The sequence below is a fragment of the Pristiophorus japonicus genome, chromosome 16 (assembly GCF_044704955.1).
Source record: "Pristiophorus japonicus isolate sPriJap1 chromosome 16, sPriJap1.hap1, whole genome shotgun sequence".
NCBI lineage: Eukaryota > Metazoa > Chordata > Chondrichthyes > Pristiophoridae > Pristiophorus > Pristiophorus japonicus.
In genome coordinates this window covers 131,737,749-131,754,041 of record NC_091992.1, presented here as the reverse complement: position 1 = coordinate 131,754,041, position 16,293 = coordinate 131,737,749, and the positions used below count along the sequence as shown (strand labels likewise).

At 44.1% G+C, this 16,293-nt stretch overlaps 1 protein-coding gene across 5 annotated transcripts in view; it reads right to left on the bottom strand.

Annotated features, from left to right (window-relative positions):
• Positions 1-16,293, bottom strand: part of cep112 (centrosomal protein 112) — a 516,124-nt gene that overhangs the window by 460,130 nt on the left and 39,701 nt on the right. For 3 of the 5 annotated variants that reach the window (XM_070857896.1, XM_070857897.1, XM_070857899.1), the window contains exon 5: positions 2,875-2,971. In XM_070857896.1, the coding sequence (XP_070713997.1) occupies positions 2,875-2,971 (97 nt within the window). The remainder of the gene's footprint in view (positions 1-2,874; positions 2,972-16,293) is intronic. The other 2 variants (XM_070857898.1, XM_070857900.1) reach the window with 1 other exon arrangement.

Here is a 16,293-nt window from a genome sequence, read left to right as displayed (position 1 = left end):
CAAGAGACTATGTGCATCCAGGATTGGCCAATATAGCCACTTGAAGACACATGCCATTGATGATTAGCACATCAACATCTTTGTTGGATACGACAGACAACCAATATATAGTCCCGTGTTGCAGCTTCCCCAGATTGGCACTTCATTTTTAGGTACGCCTGGTGTTGCTCCTGGTATGCTCTTCGGCAGTCCTCATTGAATTTTATATGTTTCTATGAGATCCCCTCTCATCCTTCTAAACTCCAGTGAATACAGGCCCAGTCGATTTAGTCTCTCCTCATATGTCAGTCCTGCCATCCCGGGAATCAGTCTGGTGAACCTTCGCTGCACTCCCTCAATAGCAAGAATGTCCTTCCTCAGATTAGGACACCAAAACTGAACACAATATTCCAAGTGAGGCCTCACCAAGGCCCTGGACAACTGCAGTAAGACCTCCCTGCTCCGATACTCAAATCCCCTTGCTATGAAGGCCAACATACCATTTGCCTTCTTCACCGTCTGCTGTACCTGCATGCCAACCTTCAATGACTGATGAACCATGACACCCAGGTCTCGCTGCACCTCCCCTTTTCCTAATCTGCCGCCATTCAGATAATATTCTGCCTTCGTGTTTTTGCCACCAAAGTGGATAACCTCACATTTATCCACATTATACTGCATCTGCCATGTATTTGCCCACTCGTCTAACCTGTCCAAATCACCCTGCAGCCTCTTAGCGTCCTCCTCAGCTCACACCGCCACCCAGTTTAGTGTCATCTGCAAACTTGGAGATATTACACTCAATTCCATCATCTAAATCATTAATATATATTATAAAGAGCTGGGGTCCCAGCACTGAGCCCTGCGGCACCCCACTAGTCACTGCCTGCCATTCTGAAAAGGACCCGTTAATCCCGACTCTCTGCTTCCTGTCTTCCAGTTCTCTATCCACATCAGTACATTACTCCCAATACCATGTGCTTTGATTTTGCACACCAATCTCTTGTGTGGGACCTTGTCAAAAGCCTTTTGAAAGTCCAAATACACCAACACCCACTGGTTCTCCCCTGTCCACTCTACTAGTTACATCCTCAAAAAATTCCAGAAGATTTGTCAAGCATGATTTCCCTTTCATAAATCCATGCTGACTTGGACCAATCTTATCACTGCTTTCCAAATGCGCTGCTATTTCGTCCTTAATGATTGATTCCAACATTTTCCCCACGACTGATGTCAGGCTAACCGGTCTATAATTCCCCGTTTTCTCTCTTCCTCCTTTCTTAAAAAGTGGTGTTACATTAGCTACCCTCCAGTCCATAGGAACTGATCCAGAGTCGATAGACCGCTGGATACTTCTAATTGTAATGCGTAACTTTATCTGTTCTTCCCTCACTCGAATTGCACCATGCACAAGAGATGGGATTACGTGACTTCTGAAAACCCTCTGGTAATCAACAAAATGCTTTTATTTTCCCCAAATGAAGCGCTTTTAAAAGGAATGCCACAAATTCCAGCCATGTACTGCTATCGTTTGATGAACTTGAGCATATGCAAAGTGTTGTCTTGACAGCACAAACAACAATGTCCACTATGAGCCCTGCTTTTGTTCAGAATACTGGCAATACACCACAACAATGCTTTGATGTCAACTTGAGTAGTGAAAGAACTTTTCTGAAGAATTGAATCTTCTTTTAATTCATGCAAAATCTTCAAAAAATTAACTTTAAAAAAAAAGTTGCTTTATACTCTCAGCCCTACTCCTTAGTCTCTCCACACACTGTTCTTGGTTGAAAGGGCAAATAGGTAAACTGTTCAGACTTCTGCCTGTGCCATTCTGCAACCACTAAGATGTGCATAGCCCACCCCGTAATTTTCCTTCCTCATCAGTGGAGACACATCTGCCTCCACTGAGCACCAACCTGTGGCACTCCAGCCAAGTTTAGCAATCCACCACAGATGGGAGCGTGGGCATGAAATGGCACCAGTTCCTCTGCAGTACAGTGGTGTTCCAACAACTGATACTGTGCCCTGATCTTAACATTTCTGTCGATTGATCTTCAGTCCAAATAAAGGAATACATAGGACAGAAGATTTTAAACATTTTTAGGGAAAACGGAAACAGTTATTGGCTCTTTTTATTTTCCACTCAAAATGTGACCTATCCTCAAAGTATAAGTGGCTGCATTTCCTATTCATTTTAATAGGAGGTTCGGCAGGTAGCTGCCAACTGAGAACCACTCTGCATGATTTTGCTTTGTACTCCTCGACTTCTACAGAGTAGAAAGTAGCCACTTCAATGTGAACAGAAATTCCTGGAAATCTATCAGTCTATCTTTTCTCTTTACTGCCCAATTAGCCTGCTGTGTAGTTCCAAGATTTTCTGCTTTTATTTCATATTTCCAGCATCCAGTTTTTTTCTTTTAAGAAGCAACTTTAAATACACACAGGGCAATTTTTACTATGAAATTAAAACCAAAGTAGGCTATTCTCAGTATGAACATGCCAGTGACATAATAATGATGTTAGTATTCTTCAGACATGCAAAGCCAATAATTGGGCAACCTGAACCATACAAAATCAACGCCCAACTACAAACCCAAATCCGACTGCATCCTGTAAAAAGTCTGGCATGCAGACGTTCCATTATATGTTACAAGTAAAATCTTGATGTGTGAGATGAAGGAGTATCCCTTCACCCAGATGGTTGATAAGTCAATCAAGGAGCTCCTTTGACATCAATCAAAATGTCCATGGTCTGGACCATCATCTTCCTGAGGAAGATAGCCTGGAATGAACATGCATGTTCACATTATGAGATGCCAGCAATTGCACTATTAATACCACCTCACAAAAAGAAAACATTAGAATTGAAACACCTGCACTCATTTATCTTACTGTTATGTTAGTGGTAATATTTTCTTCATCTGATCTACGTGTTGGACTTGCTGAACATGAACGTGATGTTACCTTGCCATTGTACGTGTGTCTTCGCCTGTAACAAAACCACAAAATAGTAACAATCAGTATTTCAGGAATGCAAGTTGCACAGCTAAGATGCATAGGGGTAACGATAACCATCTTATACAGGGGAACACCTTCATACTGTCACTATGTATGAACTGAATGTTAGAGGATTATATTTAATAACTAAAATATATCTTGCAAGTCAAATGATGGTCACAATAAGAACAGCTTTGACCTTTTGTTAAATAAGACTGCACAATTCTCAAAGGCAGATTTTCTGTTGGCAAATCAGTTTCTCGCTTACTTTCGGTGTTCTCTCCATTTGATACCGTTCACCATTCCTGCCTCCAGTCCAGGCACGGACACTGCAGTTCTATAATCTGCCACCAAGAAGACTAGCTACAGGGTAACTGGTTGGTTTAGATTCCAATTTTCCCACGAATCCATTTGGGGAAGCACCTCGCCTCCACTCAGTGCTGTGCTGCAACAGTCCTGACTGGGATTGTGAAGGTGGTGTGCGAACAATTGCCCTTCCACCCCATCCAGCAGTGGCTGACCAGACTGCATACCTGAAACATCTGCAATATTCCTTTTTATATTCTTTCATACGCTTGTGCCATAATCTGCAACATACAAGTACTTGGTAATCCTCATAGCTCCACTTTCTCACCATTATTTGTTGAAAAGTTATTCATATTTAATTTCAGAAATCAATTTAATAGAAAATACTGGAATCCTGTACCTTTCCAAAGGAATTCACGTGCACATTATTTAAATAAACGTAATATATATTTATTATTGAATATCGCAGCCTTAAATTAAAGTACAGCGCCTCCAATAAGCCCAACAGCAAAAATTCCTCAGTGAGTTCTAAATCTCAACGTTGTCATCAAGGAGATGGCAGTGAGCAGAGAATAAGTACTACCCTAAAGGGAGGGAAGCAGGTCACTATCACGTCCCACTTACCAGCCAGAAAAGTGGCATCAGTAGGTAAGGGGCAACAGATTGCCCATTTGCCCTCTTGGCTGGTTTGTGGTGCACAATCCAGGGAGACCTGTAGATAAAAATCCTTCTGAACCATTTTATACAAAGTAGTTAACATGTTTGGGTATAATTCCTGTATTCACTAAAACAAGTTAAAATAAATGGGTGAAAGTCATCAAATTAGCAGATTCATTTATTCCCTCGAGACAGGAAAGGGAGAAAGTATGGCCCCAAGTTTCCACATGATTTGCTCCTGATTTTTAGGAGCAACTGGTGTAGAACGGAGTATCTTAGAAATCGGAATTCTCGTCATTTAGTTTGCTCCAGTTCTAGTCAATTAGAACAGTTTCACTTTGGAACAGATTTTTTTTTGCAAAAGGGGGCGTGTCCAGCCACTTACACCTGATTTCAAAGTTTCGTCAGTGAAAACTTACTCCAAACTAACCTAGAATGGAGTAAGTGAAGATTTTTGTACGCTCGAAAAAACCTTGTCTACACTTTAGAAAATCAGACATAGGTTACAAATCAGGCTTCGGGAATGGTTGGGGGGGGGTGTTTAAAGGGAAGTTTACAAACATTAAACACTTCAGTTTTACAAATAAAGAGCCATCATCAATAAAAAATGATAAATACATCAATAAATCAACCAATAAAATCAAAAAAAAATATGAAATAATTTTTTTTTTTAAATCAATAAATAAAACATTTTCTACTTACCGACTGCAGCACCGGGAGCCCACCAACAGCGTGCTGGGATGCCCCCCCACACCCAGTGTGTCTCTGTCAGTGTCTCTATCTCTCTGTCTGTCTGTCTGTGTGTCTCTCATTCTCTGTCTGTCAGTGTCTGTGTTTCTGACAGCGAGGGGAGAGGGAGGAGGGGAGGGGAGAGAAGGGGGAGGGATGTGGGAGAGAAGGGGGAGGGATGGGGGGGGAGAAGGGGGAGGGATGGGGGGGGAGAAGGGGGAGGGATGGGGGGGGGAGAAGGGGGAGGGATGGGGGGGAGAAGGGGGAGGGATGGGGGGGAGAGGGGACGGATGGGGGGAAGAGGGGGGTGGGGACGGAGATTGAGGGGGTGGGGACGGAGATTGGGGGGGTGGGGACGGAGATTGGGGGGGTGGGGACGGAGATTGGGGGGGTGGGGACGGGGATTGGGGGGGTGGGGACGGAGATTGGGGGGGTGGGGACGGAGATTGGGGGGGTGGGGACGGAGATTGGGGGGGTGGGGACGGAGATTGGGGGGGTGGGGACGGAGATTGGGGGGGTGGGGACGGAGATTGGGGGGGTGGGGACGGAGATTGGGGGGGTGGGGACGGAGATTGGGGGGGTGGGGACGGAGATTGGGGGGGTGGGGACGGAGATTGGGGGGGTGGGGACGGAGATTGGGGGGGTGGGGACGGAGATTGGGGGGGTGGGGACGGAGATTGGGGGGGTGGGGACGGAGATTGGGGGGGTGGGGACGGAGATTGGGGGGGTGGGGACGGAGATTGGGGGGGTGGGGACGGAGATTGGGGGGGTGGGGACGGAGATTGGGGGGGTGGGGACGGAGATTGGGGGGGTGGGGACGGAGATTGGGGGGGTGGGGACGGAGATTGGGGGGGTGGGGACGGAGATTGGGGGGGTGGGGACGGAGATTGGGGGGGTGGGGACGGAGATTGGGGGGGTGGGGACGGAGATTGGGGGGGTGGGGACGGAGATTGGGGGGGTGGGGACGGAGATTGGGGGGGTGGGGACGGAGATTGGGGGGGTGGGGACGGAGATTGGGGGGGTGGGGACGGAGATTGGGGGGGGTGGGGACGGAGATTGGGGGGGTGGGGACGGAGATTGGGGGGGTGGGGACGGAGATTGGGGGGGTGGGGACGGAGATTGGGGGGGTGGGGACGGAGATTGGGGGGTGGGGACGGAGATTGGGGGGGTGGGGACGGAGATTGGGGGGGTGGGGACGGAGATTGGGGGGGTGGGGACGGAGATTGGGGGGGTGGGGACGGAGATTGGGGGGGTGGGGACGGAGATTGGGGGGGTGGGGACGGAGATTGGGGGGTGGGGACGGAGATTGGGGGGGTGGGGACGGAGATTGGGGGGGTGGGGACGGAGATTGGGGGGGTGGGGACGGAGATTGGGGGGGTGGGGACGGAGATTGGGGGGGTGGGGGGAAGGAGAAGGGGGAGGGAGGCTGAACGGGCCGGCCCGAGACTTCGGGAAGGGCCCGGCCCCAGCACCAGATTTACAGGTAGGTGGCGTTGGGTCGGGTCAGGGGGGTGGTGGGAGGGAGGTCGGTTCGGGTCGGGGGGAGCGAGGGAGAGGATGGTCAGGTCGGGGGGAAGGGAGGTCAAGTCGGAGGGAAGGAGGTCAGGTCGAGTCCGGTCCGGGGGCAAGGGGGGAGCGGGTGTCGGGTCCGGTCCGGGGGGGGGGGGGGGGGGGAGCGGGTGTCGGGTCCGGTCCAGGGGCAGGAAGCGGGAGTCGAGTCGGATCGGGAGGAAGCAGGAGCTGGCCGTGGGAGGAGCCTTATTCACGCAGCCCCAGTGAGGCCATTCGGCCAGGGCTAGGGGCTGCGTGCTTCGGGCCCCTCCCACACAGTTCGGCGCCTGGAGCTACTGCACTTGCGCGCCCACTGTAGCGCGCATGTGCAGAGGTCTCGGCACTGTTTTCAGCGCAGGGACCTGGCTCCGCCCCCTACAGCTCCTGCTGCGCTGAGGGCCAGAGGACCTGCAGGGAGGTGGAGAATACGGAGGGTTTTTTTAGGCGCACTTTGTGGCGTGAAAAACGGGCGTCCAGGTCGGGACTGCGCCGTTCTGGACACGGCTCGAAACTTGGGCCCTATAAAACTAACTGAAGAGATACATTATCTCGAGCTCTGTTTAAAAAGAGAAGACGTAACAGTAGAAAAATCAACCTAAACACGCAGTATGTGTTCGGCAGAACCTAATTAGCACAATTTTTCACATGCAGTAGAGCCATAAGAATTAAAATTAGTGTTGCACTTTTATCCAAGCAAATACTAGATCGATTCAAATAAATAAAGTAAGCCACTTTGCATGAGAGCCCGACAGCAACAATAGTGATCACAGGGACTCTACAATGTGGAATTTGAGTTTGAATCTGGATTTTAACTGGAAATTGCAAGATTTCACTATAGCGTGACGTTCTGACCATCTGGACCAGACCATTACAAGGAGGCAAGGGAAAGTATACATACCCAGGAAGAACTCCCTTCTGGAACTGCTTTCTGACAAGGTCCTAGAGTCTGTGAAGAGGTCTATGTGAGAATGAGAGTGGCAGTCGCAGGGAGGAAATCATTTATCTACATGTACCCTATTAAATCCCTTTCGCATTTTAAAGGCCTTGGTTAGATCACCTCTCAACCTTCCAAATTGAAGGGAATGCAAACCAAGTTTATGCAACTTGTCCTCTGCAAAATCCAGTAAAAAAAATCCAGTTTAGTTCCCTTTTCGCCCCTCTCCTGAAAGCACAGGCTGTTCAGGGTACACTCCTGCAGTATCTCTTCTGAGTGGCCACTTTTCATGTGATAGATTAGGCAATAAGTGTCAGCAGGCTAATCAATCTTGGGAGATGTCACAATCAATATTATATACACCTACACTTTCCAGCAGAGGTTATGAGATAATAATCGGGAGAAAGAACCCTGCCTGATTTTCCCTTTCCAACCAATGGTCACCTTCACCAATTGCAGCACCCCTGCTCCTACCAAAACTGAAATCAGCTAACCATACAGATCATAGAATGATACTGAACAGAAGGAGGCTATTTGGCCCATCGTGCCGGTGTCGGCTCTTTGATAGAGCTATCCGATTAGTCCCAATCCCCTTCCCCCATATCATTGCACATTTATCCCCTTCAACTATTTATCCAATTCGTTTTTGAAAGTTATTATTTAATCTGCTTCCACCACCCTTTCAGGCACTGCAATCTAGTTCATAACAACTCGCTTTGCAAAAAGAATTCTCCTCATGTCGCCTCTGGTTCTTTTGCCAATTATCTTAAATCTGTGTCCTCTGGTTACTGACCCTGCTACCACTGGAAACAGTTTCTTTTCATTTACTTTATCAAAACGCCTCTTGATTTTGAACACCTCTATTAAATCTCCGCTTAATCTTCTCTGCTTTAAGGAAAACAAGCCCAGCTTATCTAGTCTCTCCACATAACTGAAATCCCGCATCGCTGGGACCATTCTAGCAAATCTCCCATGCACTCTCTCAAAGGCCTTGCCATCCTTCCTAAAGTGTGGTGCTCAGAATTGGATACAATACTCCAGCTGAGGCCTAACCAGTGTTTTATAAAGGTTTAGCATAACTTCCTTGCTTTGTACCCTATGCCTCTGTTCATAAAGCCAAGGATCGAGTATGCTTCAACAGCCTTCTCAACTTATCCTGCCATCTTTAAAGATTTATGTACATACACCCCAGGCCTTTCTATTCCCGCACTCCCTGTAAAATTGTTTATATTGCCTCTCCTCACTTTCCACCAAAATGTATTACTTCACATTTCATTGTTAAATTTCATCTGCCACATGTCTGCCCATTTCACCAATCTTTCTATATCCTCCCAAAATCTGTAGGAGATTAAACTTGGGCTCGTCCTGATCTATATGGCTCGGTACCACAGTGGACAATGCTTTTCCCCACTGAGCCATTGCCAGGGGATTGCACAAACAGTTTTTAAGTTAATAAGGGGCCTGTTTATTGTTCACATTTACTACGTTTCAACACACTGATGGTTCCTATTTCTATTTTCAAGAAAAAATTTCAGAGGATGATGAAAGGAATTCGCTCAAGTTTGGGGAAAATCCAAAAGGTCAGTTTTAATTACGTTACTGTGGTGATGTGTCACATCTTACAGACAAGTGAAATGAACATGTGCACAGTTTGAAACTTATTCATTTGAAAAGGAATCCAGTGTCTGGGGGGCCGGGGGGAGAAATTTCTCAAACTGGGTTAAATTCTGTTCAAACTTTAAGGTATTGAGATTAGCATTTGCAAACAGGTCATTTTATAGCATAAATACTCACTTCTGTGCATCTAGTACAGCAGAGGGGAAATTAAAATTAGGGCTGCAGGGAGTGACTCGGTGAAGCTGTGCACTGGAGAACAAACATGCCATGCCAGCGCTTCCCATCCTAGCCACACTATTTAGCCTTACATCTATGATTCTTCACGAAGAGAAGTAATCCCTGGGCCAGTTGGCTGAGGAGCACATTGGCCGGGTCCCAAGAACAGGTCACTGCCAGTGAATCCTGCGCAGGGGGGGGGGGTGGTGGGGGAAAGAGGAGGGCGGGGGAAAGAGGAGGGCAGGTCACTGCCAGTGAATCCTGCACAGGATGAAAAGTGTGTGTGTGTGTGTGTGTGTGTGTGTGTGTGTGTGTGTGTGTGGGGGGGGGGGGGGGGGATATAAATCAAACCCAGATTGTTCAGTCGGCAATTACAAATCTTAAATACAAAGTTCTGCCATTAGTTCTTTTACCCGTTGACTTGCTTCAAAGCAAGACCTGGCAAAAATACAGCCCCCTTTGTGTGTAGTCATTTCTCTGCTTTAAAATTCTATATTTTAAACAATTTTAGTCACAAATTAATTAAAAATAACTTTTAAAGAGTTCTCAATTATTTTTCCTTCCTTTTTAGTCTGCTCAATTTAGATATTTAATTAAAACAAATTTGCTTAAAGACCTGTTACATCTCTAACTTTTTCCAGTTCTGACGAAGGGTCATCGACCTGAAACATTAACTCTGTTTCTCTCCGCCTGACCTGCTGAATATTTCCAGCATTTTCTGTTTTTATTTCAGATTCTAGCATCTGCGGTATTTTGCATTAGATATTTAATTGTTCCCTCCAGAAAGAAAACAGTACCACAGTATTCTATAAGGGCAGCATCAGTTGTAAGAGGTTAGGGTTATTGAAGAAATTCAGTGCAAACAGCCCGTCACATTTTCCAAACAAAATGTACTGAAATTATATCTTGTCCATAGTACAAATATGTGCACAAAACTGGTTTATGCAGCATCACACATGACCCATTTGTTTTTGGAAAGGCATGCAGGTTTTCGTTGCGTGGACAATGTCGACTCTAAGGGTAATAAATGATCCAATTCTTAAATCGGACACAGCTTTTAAAGTTCTCTTCAGTCACTCCTTTTCGATATGCTCAAAATAAACTGACCGATACACAGGGAAAAAAAAGTTATCTCCTTTGAACTGCAGCAAAATAAACAACCCAAGCCCAGCCTGATGCCCCAAGCACCGTCATTCTTCTGAGAGATCAAGTGACTCCTAATAAGGAAATGAAAATCTCAAAGCTTCAAAAAAACACTGAACTTCAGAACTTACAGCTTAAATGCTTAAAAAAAACACACACACTTCAAATTGGACTATTCTGTGCAATTTCTTTTACAAAATACTGAAGGCAATAGACTTAAAATCTCTTTTGTGGATAAGAGGCAATCCTATTCTTAAAACAGAAGACAATATCTGCTTGAAATGCAACAAGACCTTTAATTTTCCTTTGAACAATGCAAAATAACCTACAAACATATACATATGCATTGCACAAGATCTCGGCTGTGCAGTGTGCAACGCAACAAAATCACAAACACATTTACGATTTTGCGACACATAGGCATGGGAAAAAATATTCCCCAATGTTGTAAAAGGTTGGGGGAGCAGCGGGGGTGGGGGGGGGGGGGGGCGGGAAGAGCTCAAAGTAAAAGCTTTCGGTCTTGTCATGCCAAATGTCCTGTCCAAAAGGTGATATTCATGGAACTAATAGAAGTTCTGTTCAATGTTTTTCTGACAGAGGCTCAGAAAATACTAGAACATTGAGGTGGAGAAGAGCAAGACAATGGTGTTTCTGTGAGAATATAAAGCACCTGCATGGTTTACCCTAGTCCATGCAGGATCATTTCTATTGACTGATAGGGCTTTCTGCAGCAGTTGGCATGAATTACCTCTCAATCCATCCTCACACTTTGATAATTAGCGAGGTTATTTGATGGGGATGGAAGATGGCTAGAGTTACGGGTGCCGAGATCAAACAAAGCTGAGGCTCATGACTTCTTGATGGGGGATGAGGTGGCAGTCTTGAAGAAAGAAATCTGACACCAATTTTTATTTATTCAAACACTACCCTGGCTTCTCTGCACTTGTCTGAAGGAAAAGAATACTGGATAACCTCTCCAACCAGAAAATGGGGGGTGGGCACATCTAGTGCACTGTTTAAATAAGTTTCACAGTAGAATTCCTGAGAGAGAAAAATATGTTTAAAATGTGAATATTGTGTATTTCAAGGGGCAATATGGGGAAATCAATTATTAAAACTGTTAAACTATTTAATTAAAACATAGTTGGTAAGGGGATTTTTTCTGGTGGACACAAATTTCTTCCTTAATTTTTAGAATACTTGAAAAAAATCTTTGGCAGGTCCCAAATACCTTCCAGAATTTTTGTATCATATTACTCAATTCATTTATCAAACCACAAACTTTCTGTTAGATTAGAAGAATGTTCTCAAGGTGTCAATTGTGTTGGTTTATATAGAATGGATTCCAAAATTAACACAAAGGACACCATTAATTTCAGTCATATTTCCAAGTCAACAATTAGATGAAGCAGTCAGTGATCTGGCATCAAGTTATAGAACCAAGAGGCAAATAGATAAAAAGGAGAAACAAAGTTCAGAGAAGAAAGAAGGAAACAGTGCAACTCAAGCAAATTTCAAATATTGAATGTAAAATTTTGCAAGAGAATGGGCTAGAATTTCCATAAAACCCACCACCGCCAGATTGTCACCCCAAAAGATCGCTAAGATTCTTAAATTAATGCCAGCGAAAAATTGCATAAAAAAAGGAAAAAAATACCGCCCGGCGAGAAAATGGATCTAACACGCGGTTTCTCGGCGGTTAAACGCAATCCTGGGCCAATTGGGCGGTTCTAAATCAAAATGGGCAATAATTACTCAAACTTAGACCGAGGCTACAGTTGGGCCTCGGGAGAGGGGGGGGGGGGGGGGGGGGGGGGGGGAGGAAAACATAAAAAATATTTTTTCAAAGAAACAAAAATTTTTTAAAATCAGAACACATTCTCAAGAACCTTTTTAAACTTAATCGCTAGAAAATAATTTTAAAAGAATTATAAAAAAACTTTTAACTTACTTTTCTTTGCAAGGGTACTTACCTACCACACAGCTCCGGCTGCTTTTAGTGGAGGTTTTTTGATCTTACCTACAGGTCACTGCTGAGCCTGGGTCTTTACTCGTTGGAGTTCGGAAGGATGAGGGGTGATCTTATAGAAACATTTAAAATAATGAAAGGGATAGACAAGATAGAGGCAGAGAGGTTGTTTCCACTGGTCGGGGAGACTAGAACTAGGGGGAGCCAATTTAAAACCGAGTTGAGAAGAAATTTCTTCTCCCAGAGGGTTGTGAATCTGTGGAATTCTCTGCCCAAGGAAGCAGTTGAGGCTAGCTCATTGAATGTTTTCAAGTCAAAGATAGATAGATTTTTAACCAATAAGGGAATTAAGGGTTACGGGGAGAGGGCGGGTAAGTGGAGCTGAGTCCACGACCAGATCAGCCATGATCTTATTGAATGGCGGAGCAGGCTCGAGGGGCTAGATGGCCTACTCCTGTTCCTAATTCTTATCTTCTTATTATGTTCTTATGAGCCCAAACTTGGACGGTAGCATTTTTTTCAGTGGTGCATGTTGGCGGTCTGCTCCCCAGCGATATTTCTAAAACGGCGGCGGTGAGAAATGCAGTGAAAATTTTCACCAGGTGGTTTTCCGCCGAAAATGAGCAGTACCACCAAGAAAACCGCCAGAAATGAAGTGGAAATTCTAGTACATTAATGTCTCTATGAAACAAATACTAGGTGACAAATCCCAAACTATTTTATTAACCATGTGTTAGTGATCTTGTTAACAATTTACTGCTAAAATTCAGCTAACTGAATACTTGTCTTTTAATTCAAGTTTATAGCCCAAGTAACAGTCACCCTCTGGATAATGTTTTAGGTGGTTTATGTAAGAGAGACAGCAAGCAAGCCAGGGAAATAGTATTCTTCATTCATCATTCATTAAGGTGGTCACTTGAGTTTTCAAATATTTCAGTTAAATAATGCCTTTAGTTGTACAGGTACAAACTCCGAAATGCGGAAACCTCGGGACCAAGGCCATTCCGGTTTTCAGATTTTTCCAGATTTCAGAACAGAAATCAGACATCCCGAATCCGGAAACCCCATCCATGGCTGAGTTTTGGGTTTCTCCGGATTTCGGAGACGAAATCTGACATCTCGAATCCGGAAACCCCTGGGTCTCCTCTTGATGCAGAAAAATCAATTATTGCAGAAGCTTCGGCAGACCAGAGTAAGTTTTCAACCCTTTCCGAGGCTCTATCCTTTTGTAGAGAAAAATTAAGTGACAGTCACACATTTCCCACAGCAAAGAAGACCTCATGATAAGGGTTGGAATTGTCCACACATTCAAATGAGTACCCCTTGCCAATGGTGTAAATCCCAAGATTGAAAGTTTACTATCAAGTTTTTTTATTTATACAGGTGTGGTATAAAAATATTTTTCCATGTTTCTCGCTTCTGCTGAAAGTGAAGATTCATGCTGGAGAATGGTTCCACGAGTACAGAGCGGCTTTTTTACGTGCAGTCTCATTAACTGGCATCCTTCTATACTATAAAGCTTGTGCTTTCTAATGACTTACGCATTTTCGTGACTTATTTAAAGGAATATTCAGGGTTCAGTTTATCTGTACCATTTACTGCTTTATCTGTCTGGTTTTCGGCACATATTTCCAGATTGCGGACGTCGACTCGTGCGATTTGCACAATGTCCGGTTTTCGCAACATTCCGGTTTTTAGAACTCCAGATTTTGGACGCTCTACCTGTAATATGATGTTATAAGCACTTGTATTACTTCAAAACTCCAATTACATCATGCATTCTGCTTCTCACCTCTCCAAGGATGCTTGGTCCCCATGTTGGAAAAAAAATAAGCACTGATTCAATCTTAAATTCAGGGCCACCAACTATCTCACAACATGTCAGAGTTTTATCACTGTGATTTCTAGCTCTTAAATTCATTGTTTTAAAAAATATATTTTAAAATCTCTTTTCCAATTGTCTCTCGCCTCTTCAGTTCCACAAAACAAGTCTCAAGTGTAACTGTGAAATTCCTGAAAAAGTCGGAAAGGCGGTTAAATAATTTTCAGTTACTGGTCGGGCTATCTCATTGAAAAATGGTGCTGGAAACACCAGTTTCAGACAAGGCAACAATCAGAACAGAATTTCAATTTCCACTCTTGCACCACTGCCCAACTGATTATTAGCAATTTAACTTCTACGATCTACCAAATTGGAGGATGCAGGGATCCTCTGTGATGCATTTGCTACAATACGTTTCCGAACTTACCAAGAAGAAATGAACGTCCCCAATAGATTTATAAGTGTGCCCACGACAATCAGTGAAAATGGAAACCCACCCCTTACATTAATCCAGGTGTAGCAACTCCTCTAAAATGGATACAATCAGAGATCATGGGGCGCAGAGGGAATCCAATGGAGGGATATGAAAATAGACACATATTAGTTTAAATGTGAAGCATTCTCTGCGCATTCCCCTAGCCACACTGAAGTTTCCAAAAATACAAAACTTAGAGGAAGAACATTTTCCAATTGAAATTAAAAGCATGTGAGAAATTGTGCAACACCAAACTATTACTAATGCTGAATTCTTGATAAGTGATTCATAGTTTTCAGTGAAACCGTCTTTACTGAATGGAGATACACTGGAAAAAGAGTTGGAAAAAAATCAATCATCGCCGCAGCTGTTGACTTGTATTCATTTTGAACAAAATTTGAAAAACAAAACTAATGAAAGCCAATGGCAAACTTCAATGGGTGCTTTATCCGAGTTAAATCCAATGTAGGTGTAATTAAGCCAATGACTAAGAAAGACGGGCAAAAGGGGAAAAAAAGACAGTGTCCTAACAAAGTAAGTAACCAAACTCCAGCAAAAAACGTGTGTGAAGTCTGTCCTTGGTGTTGCACTTCCAAACTGAATGCTTCAACCGAATCTGCATTCAATGTATTCCAGAGGTTTACAGCTCGGTGTGGAAAACTCATCTGGCACCTTTCTAAGCTTCTAGTTACCTCATCTGGTTCTGCACAAATAACTTCCCTGCATCCACTCAACAGATTCCATTGGGGATATTAAATACGCGAATCATGTTCCTCCCTTCAGTCTTTGTTTCAAAGAACAAAGTCAAATCTCTACGCCTCTTCATAGATCAATGACGTGAAGCCCAAAACCATTCTGGTTGTCCACTGAAGCTTTTCCAATGTCTTTACCCATGCACGCTGACCAAAAGTTGATTCATCATTCCAAGTGTGGTCTCATCTATGCTTCATGAATTGTGGTCATTATTTCCTTGAATATATTCTGTAGACCTCCCAGAAATTCCTTTTCAGCTTTGTTATTTTATCATTTCCCCGTACTTGCTGCTCTTCGCTCTTTAATCTATTCATCATTTTCGTTTTGCCTTTTCTGCTTTCTATTCTCCATTCATACCGATTTTATGTTGTGTAGTTCCTTCTGAGTGTCACCTTAGATCATTTGGTAGCTTTCTCCATAATTGGGTGTGCTGGGGTAGTGGTTATTGGTTCAAATCTAATTATGATAACATGTGAAATTGAATTCAATAAATCTGGTAATTCTGCCAGGCACCAGAAAAAGGACCACAAAAGCTGCCAGATCGTCAGGAAAAAAAACAACTGACCCAGTAAAATCCTTCAGAGAAAGGGACCTGCCTCCCAGCCGTCTGACTTGCACATGACTCCACTGCCACATGACATGCTTGACTCTCACTGTCCTCTGAAAGGATTCAGTTACATAATTATAACTGTATATTTTTTTTTAAATTGCTACAAAGGTCGCCCACCACTTTCTCAAGAAAACGAGGGATGGTCGATAAATGTTGTCTTACCAGCTGTGGCTCAGTAGGTAGCACTCTCGCATCTGAGTCAGAAGGCTGTGGGTTCAAGTCCCACTCCAGAGGCCTGAGCACAAAATCTTGACCAACACTTCACTACACTGAGGGAGTGCCGCACTGTCAGAGGTGTCGTCTTTCAGATGAGATGTTAAACTGAGGCCCTGTCTGCTCCCTCAGCTGGACATAAAAGAAAACCATAATACTATTTCAAAGAAAAGCAGATGAGTTCTCACTAGTGTCCTGGTCAATATTAACCCTCAACCAACATCACTTAAAGAAACAAAATTATTTGGTCATTATCACATTGCTGTTTGTGGGAGCTTGCTGTGCGCAAATTGGCTGCCACATTTCTTATATTACAACA